Below are 18,012 nucleotides of genomic sequence, written 5' to 3'. Positions count from 1 at the left end.
TGAAAAAGGATATATTAAACAGCACGGAAAACGCTCGTTTTATTTGAATTTACGTGCAAAACTTGATTAAATGATTGAATAGAAAACACTCATAAAAGATTAATAAAATTATAGTTTTGACACTGTTTTTAAAAAGTATGTTTAGTATCATTTATTTTGAGGCTGTGGGCATGTAGCTTTACCTAATTGGTAGGTCATTGAAAAGCAGTCGCATTATATGGTGCCGCGTTACAAAAATAGTTGTTTTTTTTCGTATTGTGCAAATGTTACATACTGTAGAAAAGTCGTATTCGGGATTTTCTTAATACTCGATGAGACCTTTCTTAGCATACGTTGGTATGTGAAATTGGTGCATTCTACTCAAATTTACAATAAAAAGTTATGGTGTCGCGTTACGAAAATTTTAGATGTTTTTATAAAGTTACCGAAAACGAGTTTTTGAGCTTTTGTTATATACCTTTTTAGTTTTTAGTATATACCTTATTAGTTTTCAGAAACTGAAAAAAATTTATTGCGTTATCTTCAAATACAACATCTTGAGAACATTTTCACAAATTATGATAAAGATCTGAGCAATAGGAAAAAAGTTAGAGCGATTTGCAGTGCGCCTCGCCACGGCCGCATAAGCTTAACTTGAAACTTCACACGCGAATTTCTCGGAATAGTGTTTTCCGAAAAATGACTTTGCCGTGATCCTGATTGCGGGAAAACTACTGAACCGATTTTCTTCATCTTTTTTTTATTTTCGTTATCAAATTCGCCGGTCCTTGAACGATCGCTTTATGGAACATTTTGCCGCAAAAAAATTTTTAATGCAATTTTTAGCGCTAAAAACGTGTATTTTTTGGGAAAAACGTTCCCGTTTGCACTGAAAACAAATACTCATAAATACGATCGTTCAAGGACACGGCACACTTCTAAACTAATGAAATAATATGAGTTTTTCGATTTCGGTTGACCCATTGAGTCTCTATCACTGAGTTGATTTTTCTGTCGATTTTTCATACAAACGGACATTAAAGCTTTCTGTTTTATTTTTCATAAAAAACCCTTTTAGTTACCTTCGTTTTCATGCATAGCGATTGAAAATTGGATGTATTTTCCAGTAACTCCCCAAGGAACGAAGTGAAGTGTAATTGGCCTGGTTGTTTTCGTGTTTCGGAGGTTTTAATATCGAAGACCAACGAGTTTCCATCGTTTAAATTTCAGGTGTATCGTCTGGGTATACTACGTTTTCAATTTTTGACTAGAAGTAAAAGCATTACCAGAGTATATGTAGTGTACGTGAGGTTTTTGTTTTATTCTCTGTCATGTGGCAATGATTATTGTTGATGTGTTTTTCGTAAATAACATGGTTGGTTAAAGCAGTATTTACGCCAAAAAGCAAAGAAAAACTAGACACTAAACCTAGCAATCGAATCAATGGCTTAAGAAACAGCATAAGTCCATTTGAGATTAAAATAGTCAAATACACTGTTTTACACTATCTTTGAAATTATAATATATTCGCGTTTCCATAATTTATTTTAATTTTCAAGCACAAAGATATTTTTACATTTTTAATGTTATCTGAAAATCATTCTAGTAATTTCCCATGGGTTTCCATTTGGCAGTTGTGGTCCCCGTGGTTCTGTGGTTAGCGATGTCTGTCGGCTAGCTCTCCCACACGATTGTGATATCGGGTTCGATTCCCGATCGAGTCGAGGATCTTTTTGAGCTGGAAATTTTCTCGACTCAGCACTGGGGCACGGTGTATCGTTGTACTTATCCTACACATGCAAAATGTGCCAAAAACAATATCGATAACGAATTCTCTCAACTAATCTAGTTGATCGAGACCGCTATTAGCCCCAAGGCTAATCGTGCGATATTGTTTGTTCCATTGGCATTGAATATATAATAATCTAATTCCAGTGAAAAGCAAACTCCTCACTTCTAGGTGGATATAATTTGATGCAGATGACTCTTATTCATCATGATTCCATGTCGTATTATCAATATACACTGGCAAAAGCTCAAAAACTCGTTTTTGGTAACTTTATAGAAACACATAAAATTTTCGTAAGGCGACACCATGACCCTGTTGTAACTTTTAGTAGAATGCACCAATTTCACATACCAGCTATATGCTAAGGAAGGTCTCATCGAGTACTAAGAAAATCCTGAATACTACTTATCTACAGTTTGTAACATTTGCACAATACGAAAAAGCTTCTATTTTTGTAACGCGACACCATAATAAAGGACCCGTTTTTTAATGACCTACCAGTTTAATCTACAACATATCAGCAACAACTGCGTTTAGGCCACGAATACGTCCATTAAAACCCTTCAATTTCTGATGTATCACATGCCCATAGCTTTAAAATAGTATTATTTAAGCATATTTTTTTAAAATAGTGTCAAAACTATGATTTTATTAATCTTTTATGAGTGTTTTCATTCAATCATTTAGTCAAGTTTTGCATGTAAATTCAAATGAAACAAACGTTTTCCGTGAAGTTCAATTTATTCATTTTCACATACACAACAGTTCTGGGTCAAATATGCAGTTTGAAATTTTGATGTCTTGGCGTAGAAGAGCTAGGAATGTGTCTATTGAAATATGTTAGAAACCAATACAAAGTGCACGGTGTCTCTGGTAGAAGAAACTTATCCGAAAAAAATTAGTATCGCTCTTATACTCATCATTCGAAAGCTCAAGGTGTCCCCTTTAATATGCTACTAAAATTGAAATGTTCTATCGGCGGGTCCAGAACATTTTTTTTTTCAGACATTTTTTTTTTTGTAATTGAAAAGCTGGTGGAATGGGAACTATGTATACTTATCAAGGGATTTAGGTGCTGGGGGGCCCGATCAGATAGTGTTGAAACCTTCAAGTTTTGTTTTTTCATATAATGAAACAATGTTTGGCATAATCTTAAAATTTTTGAAAAGGGTAGAGTGGGGTAAAAAAGACTCGAAAATTTTGAGTCCACAAACTGCTGAAAAGACAAAAAAAGCTATAACTAATCGATTTCTCCGAAGATTGATATGGTAATACTATCCTATAAAAATATACAATGTCGGTTATTGAAAGTTGCTGTCGAGGTTACATAATTAGATATTTACATTTTTCTTCAAAAACATGGTGATTTTTGGAGTTTTTTTGTCAGAACTAGGTCCTACAATTAAATAATACGTTTTATAAATCAACTCACGAGTTTTTATTAAACGTATTCAAAAAGTTCACCGTTTAAAAATAAATCGATTTTTTCATAACAAGGTTTGACCATCATTTTAACCTGTTACACAAGGAGCGCAACTCCATTTTGTACCTACATTTAAAATGCTGGCTATAGCAGGCTATAGCTCTATAACATCCCAGTCTAAAATTGGTTTAAGAAATTAACCTCCAAAAAAAAAATCTCGGTACGGGTCTGGCTCGAGTTTCACAGCTTCGGGTTCGGGTCGGGTTCGAGTTTCCCAAAAATAAAACTTTCGGGTTCGGGTTTGATCGGAAGAAAAGTTTCGGGTCGGATTCGGGTTTCAACCGAAAAACAAAATTCGGGTACAGGTCGGGTACGGGTTTGAGGAAAGCCAAACCCGACCATCTCTGGTACAATGGTACAATAAGCATACCGAATTGCAGAAAAATCAATGCATTCTACTCAAAGTTACAGTAACATTATGATTTTAGCAGCACCTGGACATTAGAGTGCCATTTCACCAGGCCCGGATTTAAGTGGGGAGGGCAAATGTCCCGGGCCTTTCGACACGAGGGGTCCCCCTGGTTCTAGACCAGACGTGAATACAGGTTGGCGACCTTTCCACTCCACTAACTCCTCTCCCAAAAAACTTATATGTACAAATTATTTCATGAATGAACAAACCCTGGAAATTTAAGCTCGTTTGGGGGACATCGATACAAAACATAGTTGCGCTCCTGACACAATGGTTTTAAATAATGATTTAAAACATGTATGAATAATGAAATTTTCTCGGTAGTTACTAAAACGGCGCAGTTTTTAATAACATCAAATGAAAGCTCTTGAGTTGCTCTATAAAACGTATAGCTTAGATACAGGGTCCAGTTTTGTTGACAAGCAAAAAAGAGCTGTAATAATCCCCATTTTCTGGAAAAAATGTAAATATCCTATAATGAAACCATAGAATGTCGATTTTGAAGAAATCAATCAAATCTATCATCAATCAAAATCAATGTAATCAGAGTCACAACATTTTATTTGTTTTCAGCTGAAGTTCGACTCCAAATTTTCAAGGGTCTTTTTTACCCCACTTAACCCTTTTCAAAAAATCTGATAGCTTGTTTTTGTTATATAAATAAAAACAACCCTGAATATTTCAGTACGATCAGAGAACCCTGATAGCTTTTTGTATTTCTTAAACATATTATTTATTTCCATTTCACTAGTTTTTCAATTACAAATATATGTTCGAAAACAAATTGTTCTAGACCCCCCTATAGAACATTTCAATTTTGGTAGGATATTAAAGGGGACAGCTCAAGCTTTCGAATGACGAGTATTAGAGCGATACTATTTTTTTTTGGATAAGTTCTTCAACCAGAGACACCGTGAAGTGTAGACTGGCCCATAATACTGGTTGGCCCATAATACTGGGATGACTGTATTTAATCCCCCCCTTCCGTCGTGCTCACTGCTTCATTATACAGTTAAACCTGTTTTTGTGCGAGGGATGGGGACCGCACAAAATAAATCGCATAAAAAAAAATCATTTGAAACTTCACGTGCAGCTACAAAACAATATTTCCACAACATTATAGGGACCGGGAGATAGGGACCGCATAAAAAATCAGTTATCAGTTATCAATTAAAAATAACTCCAAAGTTGTTGATTCGGATTTAGAATACCTATGAGAACAATTTTAAAACATCGGATTGATAAACGTAACATTTTTAAACATACTAATCCTTTCAACCGCTTTCCTTCGTAGGCTAGCAATTCGTGATTTTTCCTACGTAAAACTGGCTCGAATAGTAATTTTTTGACGCAACACTTATGTAATGCGTTGGAATTCATTCCAAGAATCGGAAAAAATGAATGACTGAAAATGTTGTCGGAAGTGGTCCTTTTTCATATACCGCACAATAAAAAATCGCACAAAAAAAATAATCGCATAAAAAAGTCGCACAAAAACAGGTTTGACTGTACCCATTTCATTTCTCCTTCCAGTTCCAATTGATCAGTTATAGTTTGAGATAAATAACTTGTTCTGTCAAAAGAGAATAACGAAAAGAGAGTTCTTCGGGAAGGACTCAAGCTCCATTACACTGAACTACGTCATTGATAACGACCAGGAAATACGGTAGATAACAACAGCAGAGAACAAATGTGCGCTTTTGATTTTACATTACGTTCTGACGATTTAGTCTACTTGCGAAATAAAAATGACGTCATGCGTAGTGAAACGTACACTATGAAATATTTCCACGTGATAAGGATAGGTTTCTTCCGCCATCACTATGATGTGTCGTTATCTCATTATCTAAGTTTCTTTCACCATCATCCTATTGCCCACCTAGCGCGAAGTGTGTGTGTACTCACACAGAAATATAGTGACTCGTGGTTACTGCTATCAGCAACCGTGATCGTGCGATTTTTTCTATCTGCTAGGACACGTTGTCTCGCTTTGATTTTTTTTTTTGCAAAACAAAGAGAGAAAAAGCTTCTCACAATAAATGCGCTTTCAGAGGATTCTCGTATTTCAACTAAGCACATAAAAAAGTCACACATCGTATTGCGTCAAAACATGACGTAATTACTGGGATGATTCTTGGTGAAGGCCACTATTAATATAATAATGATGGTTTCGCTGCTGAATGTTAATATATTTGGTACACATTTGCGCTGCGTTGAGCGATTAGCGTTGAGTAGCGATACGCGAGTGCTTTGATTCGCAATAAGAACGTAAAATCTTTTGAAACAGGTTTTACTTATCATGTGCCATACAGAGGTGTGGTCAGAACAAGTAATACCGTTTCTTATTTGTTTGATCAGAGAGGCATGCGAAGAAAAAGTTAATTTGTTTACCAGTTTAGGAGATCTACCTATACTGAAACTTAGCAAAAAAATAACAATAGATTATTCTGTCAAGTTCTTGTGTTTTAATCACCAAATTCTGCTGCGCATGTTTAATCACACGTCACTTGGTGACGCAACGTGTGTGTGCGAAAATTCCCCACAGAATTACACAACCTATCTTAAGAATTGAGTGCGTGTGTGCACATATCATAAACAGATACATTGTATATGTGATTCGACACGGATCATTCGCTGAAATTGAACGTAGTAATCCGTACTCGCTTGTATCAATAAAGGTTCAAGGACGTCCGCTGAGTTCATGTGTATACGTGAGACTAGTAACGTGAATAGCGAATTGTTGTTACTCGCTGAGAACGCGATAACGCAAATATGTACTACATTTATGCCTTACCTTGCACACCAGCTCCTCCTTAGTTTTGATGTCGACGCACCGATAGAGCGAGCTTCCTTCTACGACATCCAAAAGTAGATAGCGTTCTGCTAGAACAGCAGCATTCAAAGGCGGAGCTACATTAGTCGATATGGCATCCCGTTGTGGATACAATGCAGCAGGGCTTATACCGTTGACAGTTATGGCCATACGTCGAGTGCCAACTTGTGACGGAGACTGCAACTGCTGCTGTTGTTGTGGATGATGATGGTTTCGGTAACACTGCCGATGATACGGACACTTTTTATTCACCGGACCATTAGTAGCCGCGGATGCTGAAGCGGCCAATGCAAGACTAGATGCTGATGAGGAACCGGAACCGGACGATGTAGCTGCTGCAGCGGCTGCAGCAGCTGCTGCCGCAGTCGCTAATGCCACAGACCCGGAATTATTGACAAACGTAACCGTCGTAGGAATGACCGGCGCACTACCACCAGAGGTAACCGTAACTGGAATAAGTTGAGTTGACGACGTTGACGGTTCATCAGGTTTGCTGAGAAGCAATCGAGCAAAATCGACGCCGGTTGGAATTATCGCGGACGTATTTAGCGTATCCATTTGCAGGGGTAATTTATAAGGGAAGCACCGAAAATCAAACACTCACACTACAACTATTTACAAGACTTATTTTTCTTCCTTCAAGGCGCTCCTTAAATTTGCAGCATAAATAAAACCTTCCGTTCGAATCCTGAATACTCCACACGCGAATTTTTCACTGCTCCGAATAAATCATTTTTAGACAAATGTCACAGTTTTATACAAATTTTCCGCACTAGAACATGAATATTCACGAAAAAATAACTGGCTTTGCCATTGTTACCCTTTCTCTACTACTACAACTTCAGATTAGCTCAACATTCCCGTATCGTTGGTGTACTTATACACTAGCATATGCACAATGCTATTGCAACAAAAGACTATAAACTGTAACGGGTTTTACCGAAAGTATAAACAAAAGTGGCACGGAGACCTGCTTTAGTTTTGTCCCTTCTCGTTGATTACTGCTAGCATCGATTAGAGCCGACCTGCAATTGAAATAATTGGAATTCTCTGTTAGTATTTAAAGGTACGATCAAGTGCATAAGTTAAGCAAAGTGACGAAATACAGTTCTGATGTTGAATAATCGAGCACCGCGCTGGAGTGAAAAGTGAGTAAACAAGTACACTGTGGTAGATAGACATTCAATCTATCGCCCTGCATGATTATGCAGCTCGCGGTGTGTTCATGAGGAAGTTAATTGATTTGTTTCCACTTCACTATCATAGTGGTAATGACCTCAGAAGTTAACACAACCTCACTGCTGAACATTCAGATTAATCGATTCATCAGCGTGAATAGTCGAATTATGCAAATTGAGTTGAGGTTGTCCGGTTACTCCTAATCGCTTCGATGTGTTCATTGGCAGTGAACATGTGAAAACGTGTGGATAATCTCACCCGACTTAATACCGTGCGCTCGAAGAGTATCGTCATCATATGACTAACGTGTTTTTATAACCTGATGAAACATGATTTCGGCGAAGACATGACAATACACGTTGCTATCGCAATTCATCCTTCTAGTCAGGGATTCGTTTATTGATCGAAAATATTCTAAAATGTCAATATCAAACATTTTGTTCGTTAGTTTTGGGAGCCTTTTCAAACTTAAAAATAATAAAAAACTGAGTAAAGAAATTGGTGCTCTATTCTTTTTACTTGATATCACTCCAGGCAAAACTGGATGACTCAGGTAAATGAACCAATTCGGTATACTTTGAGTGTGTTTCGAAAGTTAGGCCGATGCTATGCTGGACGCGATGTGGCCTGAACTGCGTCTTTTCTCACGATGAGGAATAACATGAAAATTTCCAGCACGAAAAGATTCTCGACTCGATCGGGAATCGAACCCGATATCACAACCAACCGTGTGGGAGAGCTAGCCGACCGACATCGCTAACCACAGAGCCACGGGGACCACTGCCACAAAATGGTCATGTACATTATGTTTATTGGCTTCAAAAAATGAGCTGTGCAATTTACCAAACCACATGTAAATCATTTTAATGTTCATTAGGCATCTAAAACATGTTTCTTCATCAGGCTATTCAATTTTTGAGAGTCAAAACAGCTTAACTTTGAGCGCTTTGAGGCACCTCTAAAACATATCCGCTTGAGCTCAAATTTTGTACAGGTTCGGTTCTTCAAATTCGATGATAATTTTTTTCCTTCGAATGTCATTGCCACCCTAGTGTACATGCACCGAAATATGTATTTACTATCTGACTACTTTATGCTGACTTATCGTAAAAATTGATATGCTTCGAAGTTTCAAAGGAATATCAGTACCTCGAAAATAATGAAAAACTAATTTAAATAATACCAAATAATTAGAGCAAATAAAATTGATAAAATACTGGTAAAACAATATGAGTCAAAACATTAAACATAATGTATTCTAACCAAATAGAACACATCTTCGCAAAACGTGTCATATAATTTGAGCTTATATCAGGTGAAAAATGACAAAATCCGAATCTGGTGCTTGAAACTTTCATCACTAATAGGGTAAGTAAACGCCATAAAACCAGGTAACAACTCGGAAAAATACGATTCGGCTTATGCGACGCATAGAAGGAGGAAACAAAGCATAACCATGTTTGCAATTCCTTTTTTACAACATTGCTGGGGGTCGAGAGTAAAAATGAAAATAAGAATTGCACCCAACTTTTTCGGTGATGCCCAGCTACTACTGTGCCATTTTTAACAAAGAATTACAGAATGCTTGCGAATGTTGTGGACCGTGTACATGATGTTCGTTTCGAAATATTTAATGTTGCTTACATCGTGTCTGACTTCAATAAAAGAATATGCATACAGTAATGTCTTTTTTCATCTAATTAATCAATTCGTGGCCGGTTCCACTTGTAATGTGACGTATTTGTTTTACCACCAGCATCTAAATTGTTCTTCTAGACTACACAAACCTAAATGTGTCTTTTTTGAAAATATAACGTGAAATTGAACAAGGTTTAAGCCATGATCTTTACATGAAAAAGCGATCAATTTGGTTGAATATTGGTTCACACGGCACGTCAAGGCGCTTTCACGTTCATTCCTGTCCCACACTGTACACTCGCTTGCAATTTTTGCAATACGTCCTGTGAAACATAACCGAAAGGTTGAACATTCAGATAAGGCAACATCACGATAACAATAGCCCTCGTTAGCTCCAGAAACTGGTGTACGAAATTGCGCGATAAGCAAGTTTACTGTAGGTACAATTGCGAAGTTCTTCAGCATTCTTATCAGTCATTATTGTGAGCAAGACTAAACAGGCAGAGCGACGAGCACACAGATACAGAAAAATGAAAATTTCGAGTCACGACTCTCATTATCAAGTATCTATTTTTCGCAAAATTGATTTGTATTAATTATGACAGTTTAAAGTAGTAACTTTTGGCCTAACTAATGAAAAACCCGTAAAAACCTGTGTTGTGAAATATTTATATTTTAGAATCCAATTTCTAAAAAAAAGCGAAGCCTTGTTGCTCGATTCGGAACCCGACTTTCTGTTTATTATACACAGACTTATCAGGTTATCCGAGACTCGAACTTGAGACGAATGTCTTGTTAGGCCAACATTGTAGCTCGAGACAAGCTGGAAGAAGTTGAAAATTATCCCAAATTAATATTTATCCCAAAAATTTTCATTTCTTGAATAGTTAAAGCAAAATGAGTGACCCGTTGCACTAGTGATATTATTATTGGTGTTTCAAAAAGGTAAAACTACGATTACAAGACAAGTAAATCTTATACACTTTCATCAAAAGATTTTTCATTTTTCTTCTAATTTCTAATAATTCTAATTCAAGGTGTACATATTGGCTAGGCAACAGAACGGAAAAAGATTCTTCATTTATTCAATAAACCATCAAAAATAAATTGAATAAAAGGAATAGAGTTCAAAACATTTTCAGAAACAGAGCAATCCTATACAACCATTTTAATCGACCATTTTTGATTTGGTTAAAGCTTTGTATATATGTTTCTTGGTATGCAAAAATGCTATGTAAAAAATGTATTGATTTTTTTTAGAGCCAAAACGGTTTGTTTGATTGGCTTACTTTTCAAAAATTTTATTTTTTTAATGGAAACTACAACACACATTAACTAAACATTAACGGTTATCCGATCATGGAGAAATGAGAAACAAAGATATAAAATTTTCCAAAATAAAATAAACAAAGCCAGAACGTTTGATTTGATTGCTATAAAGTCTTCAGCAAAGTTCATAAGTTCGGTTTACTATTATTGGTGAGCTTATAATGTGTAGCTCTATAAAATCAAAAATAAAAAATAAATAATTGTCGAAATTTTTTTTTTAATTTTTTAGTATTTTTTTACGGACAAAATAAAAATATTGATTTGTCATTAGGGGGAACATTGGTCTATTAATATATATTTTTTTGAACGCACAAAATAGAAATATTAATTTGTCATTAAGGGAAATATCCAAATATCCATGAACATAAATCAAACGTCGGGACTATTTTCTGCGTCTACTACCTAATAATGATAAAAACATTATTAGCATCTAAATGGATGGTTTGATTGGCATAGTGTCTTCAGCAAAGTTGTATTTGTTATTTCATAATTTTGTTATTTCTTAATTTTTCATAACTCCAAATTTAGTAATCTATTTTTGGTTAGCTAGCTCCTTGTTCATAGAAAGTGAGTTATGTCTCACTATGTATATTTTTTTGGAAGGACAAAATTACTGTCTACAACTATGTTGAAGACGTTGTACCGATCAAACCAAACGTTCTGGCTTTGATTTTTTTTTGTTTTTCTGGAAAAGTTAAACTTTTTTGTTTCTCAACATATTTGTTTCTTGTTCCACCGAATTCAGGTAGGTTCACATTATATACACTTTTGCAGACAAAAGTATATTTTATTCAATTAGATAGATATTAAACTATCTAAAAATCAATTTGATACAAATTTTGTTTTTGAATTTTCAGTTTAATTTTTTCACTAATACTGTCACTACGGCACATTTGCATCTTTCAATCACAGCTTTATCCTTTTGTTTACATTTGCGCACAGACTCAAATCCGTCCAGTGCACGACCTCTCTTCCTCTCATTCGCTTCACACGTCACACAAACCACCTACACGCACAAACTTGTAGCACATGAAACAAAACAATGAAAGTGGCTAGGCAAAGATGCTCCAAAAATAATTTTCAAGGCAATCTCCGCTCTACCTGAGAAAAAAAACGCAGATGAAAATTCTCGCCGAATCCACATTACATTTCGCAACGCTTGTCGCTGCTTTACGACTAGCCAATACACCAAACTTTGTACATGGTCGCTGACGGTAGACATGGTGTCCCAACCTAACGACGCGAGTACGCAATTCGATTGAAATCACAGCACAGCACCACAGCACACCACTGCGTTCACCTTCGCGCGGTGCGTTTTGGCTGCTACCCCTTTTTTCGCGGACGCACACAAGCGCACTTCAACGATCGCAACCTTTGCTTTGCGATTAAACTTAAGTGACAGCACCTCCTTTTCACAGATGGTTTCACAAAAAATTAATGTATACTTTCAAAACTTGCAACCATGCTTTGAATCTTTCTTATCACTAAACAGTACACTCAAATCACTAACCAGATATTACCTTCACGTAAACTGATACCTGAATTTCAAGATATTGCGAAAATCACAGCTGCCAGTTTTTTGTTCTGCTATTCTCTCCTAGTGACTCAATATTCCTGTTTTTTACTGAGTTACAAATCCTGCGATGACACGCAATCACAACTGTACAGTATCCTTTCTGTGCAATCTCGTGAACTATTTCAAAACAGAGAAGGAATCTGAAGCAAATTCCGCAATACACTTCACCACGTAAAGCATACTCATACACACGTGTGCCGTGTGCAGGTTAAAATAGGTAAAACTGCGACAGCACAAAACGTAAATGAATCGCGATAGAGAAAACGAAACGGAACTGACCGAGCCGAAACCGTGAGGAAACGACGACGACGACGAGCAAAGCAGCACTCAACAAAAATACGACCGTTACCACAAACAGCTCAAACAACTTTGAACGCCATCACTGTACTGAAAACTGCGTCAAGCGCAAGCCAAGCTGGCTGTGTAGCAGTAGCATAACGTTGCTGTATTTCTTCATTGTTTTTGCTGTTTTCGTTTGTCCTGGCCCTGCCAGCCAGAGATGCCAGATGTTTTTGAAAAATGTCTGCAACTGCTCGAAAAACCGGAAAAATGTGCTCGAAATCTGAAAAAAATCTATCCGTGATCCAAAAAATTTCGCTCGCGCAGGCAAAAGTCTGTAAAAATCTGCACACATTTCAAGAAAATCTGCGCAAATATAAGGAGATTCTGACAAAAATCTGCAGAAACGTGGAAAAACTGCAAATATCCGCAAATCAATAAATATCTGCACACGGACTCCAAAAATCTGCGTTTTGCAGACAAATCTGCACATTTGGTATCACTGCTGCCAGCGTCGCTAACATTGTTTTGGTTTCCGTGAGAGAAAAAGAGATGGGAATGTTATTGCCTTCCCAACTTTTGCCATGTTTGACAGTTCCTAGGGTTGCTAGCGAGTTTCGTGGCAGTGCGACCAGGCTTCAAAGTCGTTTTAAAAATTGACAGTGGCAGGGCTATGCCATTAATCATTAAACGCAGCCGTGCGATGATTTTGTTGAAAAGATAAAGAATTGCATGACGCAGCCGGTTTGCATTCACACACTCATTTTGTGTAATTGAATAGATATCTACGTTATGATAAAGCATAAAGGGCTTTTGGAACAAGCAAGCGACAATATGGGTATTCATGTCGAGCTCGTAAACAAATACCCAGCCGTAAAAATACTCACCTCCATTGACGAGTAATGGAAGATACACAGTTTACGGCTGGGTATTCGTATACGAGCTTGATGTGAAGACCCCTAATATTTTCGGACTGGGTATTTTGAACAAAAGAAAGCGTCATGTTTTTTTTCCGCTTCCGCTTCAAATATCACAATCTAGACAATCTACAAGACCAAGTATTAAAGAGAAATGCGTTAAAAATCACTTGTACGCTAGAGACGTATGGTGACCTTATTAATACAATAGGGGTCTTCACAGCGAGCTCGTATACGAATACCGAGCCGTAAACTGCGTATCTTCCATTACTCGTCAATGGAGGTGAGTATTTTTACGGCTGGGTAATTGTTTACGAGCTCGACATGAATCCCCCTAATGTTTTTTCGCAGGTGTACGAGGCGAATGTCACTGGTAGTGATTGTTGGTTACGTATTACTAGTATTATAAAACTTTACACATGTTTGAAACTCAGTTTCAAAAATCAGTTGAAAAATGCATAGCGAATCGATTGCCAAATGTCAAATGTGATTGTTGTGAAATGTGATTGTTGCCAATCGTTACTACAAGAATGGAAAGAAATTAATTATCAAAGATTTAATACAAAATGTATTCAGTAGAACATGCACATAGCAGATTACATTCAATCGGAGCCTTCTCCAAGATGTTTGCTGCCGCGCATAGCATGTCAGTCCCACCTGCATTTTAAGCAAGCCGAGAAAAACGCGTTTTATATGATTTTATAATATTGCTTCTTACGAGATGGGACAATATGTTTGAATGTTTTCGAGCAGTTCTTCATAACAAACTTGTTGAGCTCATCCATTGTTACGAAGCTATGCATTGTTAGCTACCATTTACGCGTAATAACTCAATTTTACTGAAAATGCAAATGGGACTGACTTGCTATGCGCGGCAGTTTGGTCATTTTAATCGTAAGTGGTAATGCTCCCGCTATGTTGCGCTCGCGTCACTGACATACCAAGCACATATTGATAAAATATCGATACGGCAATATTTATGCAGTGCAAGACAGATGTCGTTAATGTTTTAACGTATTTTGATTCAAATTTTGACACACGATTTTACATTTTTTTTATACCGTACAGTGCCCATTCACCGAGAGGGTTCCATTCTCCGCTCACTTGACGAAAAAAATTCTCCCCAATCCTCCAGGAAAGCGTTGTTGAAGTATCGGTGAAAATATTTTTCAGTGTTTTTTGTTATGGAAAAAATAACTACCAAGTGAAAAGTGAGCGGTGAATGGAACCCTCACGGTGAATGGGCACTGTACAGTATGAATTTGAATGTCTGTTCTCTGTGGTCAGAAGTGGAAACAGTCATTCTTATCAAATTGCTGTCAATTGAAATTCAGGATAAATTAACTGAACGGAGAGTGTTAGTAATTAGCAAGCTTCATAAACTGTTTATTACATGATCTAGTGGTTTACAGTAAATCACGGCGAAATTTATTCAACAACCGCAGTATCTGAACAATGGTCAGAAATAGAAATTATTTAATTTTTTCCAGCCGCAGCTTTCTGGGCGTATAACTTCATTCGTGACTCAATTTCTGGTCGGAAGTGACGAATAAGCCCTGTAAGTAAACAGATGTTAATCATATAAAATTCGATGACTGCATTACCGAAATTTACCTTGCACAGGCCAAGCTGCACCATCACCAAGAGCACAAATGGTGTGTCCTTCGATCTGTTTGGAAATTTCCCAAAGCATATCGATTTCATCTGGACGCGCATTTCCACTAACGAAACGGTGCATTACTTTGTACATCCAAGCGATGCCCTCGCGACATGGAGTACACTGACCACAACTTTCGTGCTTATAGAAATCTATCAGCCGTGAAATGGCCTTAATAACATCGGTAGATTTATCCATCACGATGACCGCAGCCGTTCCGAGGGATGTCTGCGCCTGAACGAGTCCATCGAAATCCATAAGGACATCATCACAAACATTCTTGGGAATTATTGGGGTGGAAGACCCCCCAGGAATAACGCCTAGCAGATTATCCCATCCTCCAATGACTCCTCCAGCATGACGTTCAATAAGCTCCTTCAGTGGGATAGACATTTCTTCTTCAACGGTACAAGGGGTGTTAACATGACCGGATATATTGAAAAGTTTGGTACCCGAATTACGGGTTCGACCGAAACTAGCAAACCAAGCTCCACCACGCCGACAAATTGTTGGGGCAACTGCCACTGTCTCTACATTAGAAACCGTGGTTGGGCATCCGAAAACACCAACATCAGCCGGAAATGGAGGCTTTAGACGAGGTTTTCCTTGTTTTCCTTCCAATGATTCAATTAGAGCAGTCTCTTCGCCACAAATATAAGCTCCTGCACCACGGTGCATGAATACATCGAAATCATATCCTGAATTACAAGCATTCTTTCCAATCAGACCTGCCTGGTATGCTTCAGCAATCGCAAGCTGCATGTTTGAAGCCTCATTATAGAACTCTCCTCTTATATAGATATACGCAGCACGAGCACCCATAGCACGACCAGCAATCAAACAACCTTCGATTAGTTTATGAGGATCGTGACGCATGATTTCACGATCCTTACAAGTTCCTGGTTCACCCTCATCCGCGTTTACAACTAAATATTTGGGACGACCATCCGAAGGCTTGTTCATGAAAGACCATTTCATTCCGGTTGGAAAGCCAGCACCGCCTCGGCCTCGTAGACCGGAAGTTTTTATTTCATCTAGAAAATGTGAATAGTTGTTATTCTGCAACAGCTTTTTTTAATAAATGTAACACTAACTGATAATCCAATCTGTTCCTTTGTCGATAATTTCTTTTGTTTTGTACCAATCACCGCGCTTGAGAGCTCCTTTAAGACGCCAGTCATGTCTACCATACAAATTGGTAAAAATACGATCGTCATCAGCCAACGGACCAAATTTAGTTTTTGTTTGGGGTGGCGGAGCAGACGCTTGAGTTGATTGCGAACGGTTATGATTGCTTGTAACAGTTGAAGAACCAGTAATCTTCAGTGCGGGAACCAGTGCCGCTAAAAGCAAGCAGAAATTTTATTCAATAGAAATTACATAATTACGGAGAATGTACACGATCAAAATTACTCATGTTCTGCTTACCTATTTGTTGTCGCGGAAGCGAATTCAACCGCATAAGAGTGTTTGCCATACTAGAGACTTTGTTCCACACCAGGAAGCAGTTTCCAAATGTAAGAAAAATGTACTCCACTCGAAGAAAAATGTTTTGAAGTCCTTCGTCTACTGTTTTGAGACGATTTTTGCAAAACAGTGACAGATGACTGCTGATGGACGGTATGATTTTGGCGTTTAATCGATATGTCGGATCGGTCAGACCTGGGGGCTCTTATAAGTCGATTTAACAGAATATACACGAATAGGGTGATTTCGTAGCAATGAGTCAGATATTACCCAAATTGCGGGCCTCAGGTGAAATCACGAATTAAATATCGTTTTTTTATTATTGACTATTTCTACTAGACTTGCTACTTAGACTTGCTGCCTTTAATTCATAAACGTCAAAAATATTCGCCTACCACTAGTATAGACACTATATATATATATATATATATATATATATATATATATATATATATATATATATATATATATATATATATATATATATATATATATATATATATATATATATATATATATATATATATATATATATATATATATATATATATATATATATTATATAACATATGTATATATAACAAGCATATAAAAAATATAATATATGTATATATAACAAGAATATAAATAATATATGTATATATAACAAGAATATAAAAAAACAGCGATTCCAGTGCTGCTGTCATTCACTACGCAGGTCTATATATAGTGTCTATAACCACTAGTTGTTACATCAATCATACATTTGAGATGTTAACTAGAAGAAAGGCGAAAAATCAAAACAAAACAAAACAAAACCAAAGAGTTATGATAAAGGTAGAGTGAAGGCCCAAGCACAATGGATACGTTTGCGTTGCGTTGACGTTGATTTGACAGAAAATATATGGGCTAACTGTCAAATTGCCACAACGTATGCATTGCGTTTGTCCTGATAATGCTTCGATATATACTTTGTTATATCGAATATTGAAAATATTTCACAATATATCGGGATATATCAGCTAGCTGGCATCTCTATCTTATTTGCTTTGCTCCGTCCGCAATTTGCGGGCCCCATTGACAGATGCTATGTTATGCGTATGAAAAGTTGCGGTGATATGCTATCTCGTTTACACACACGCTGAGATGTTAGTCCTCGAAACATGGCGGGATGCCAGCTAGCTGGGATATATCAATAGTGTCCTGCGCCTAGGATGTTACGTGTATCGATGAACTTGAAGTAGTGCTTAGCCAATCGGATACAATCTGGGATTGCAATCGTATTTATGAAAAAACACTATTTTCGAATTGATCTTACTTACTGATACATAAAACATATTATTATAATATAGATAATAATATAGAATATAGATAATATAGATAATATAGAGTATTATGTATTATTTCTTTACAATAATTTTCTTACAATCGATTCATTACATACACACTTACATTTAATCACCGAATTCGTTTCTTTTTTCACCGACTTTTCAAC

General features: G+C 36.9%; 2 protein-coding genes across 5 annotated transcripts in view; both read right to left on the bottom strand.

Annotated features, from left to right (window-relative positions):
- LOC129727754 (tribbles homolog 2-like) overlaps positions 1–12,633 on the bottom strand; it is a 73,434-nt gene extending 60,801 nt beyond the window's left edge. Inside the window, exons 1-2 of one of the 4 annotated variants that reach the window (XM_055685893.1) lie at positions 12,153–12,633; positions 6,458–7,521 (exon numbers count right to left, since the gene is read on the bottom strand). In XM_055685893.1, the coding sequence (XP_055541868.1) occupies positions 6,458–7,054 (597 nt within the window). In that variant the 5' untranslated portion in view covers positions 7,055–7,521; positions 12,153–12,633. The other 3 variants (XM_055685892.1, XM_055685894.1, XM_055685895.1) reach the window with 3 other exon arrangements.
- A 2,139-nt stretch (positions 12,634–14,772) lies between these two features.
- On the bottom strand, positions 14,773–16,691 carry LOC129731685 (NADH dehydrogenase [ubiquinone] flavoprotein 1, mitochondrial). The gene is made up of 4 exons (XM_055691863.1): positions 16,500–16,691; positions 16,166–16,414; positions 15,029–16,105; positions 14,773–14,970 (listed from the first exon to the last, which is right to left on the bottom strand). Exons 1-4 carry the CDS (start codon positions 16,546–16,548, stop codon positions 14,891–14,893), a joined length of 1,455 nt encoding a protein of 484 aa, XP_055547838.1. The 5' UTR covers positions 16,549–16,691; the 3' UTR covers positions 14,773–14,890.
- Positions 16,692–18,012: the final 1,321 nt, after the last annotated feature.

The sequence above is a fragment of the Wyeomyia smithii genome, chromosome 3 (assembly GCF_029784165.1).
Source record: "Wyeomyia smithii strain HCP4-BCI-WySm-NY-G18 chromosome 3, ASM2978416v1, whole genome shotgun sequence".
Lineage (NCBI taxonomy): Eukaryota > Metazoa > Arthropoda > Insecta > Diptera > Culicidae > Wyeomyia > Wyeomyia smithii.
Note: the sequence above shows the minus strand (reverse complement) of the source record. Positions and strands in the feature narration are given on the sequence as shown.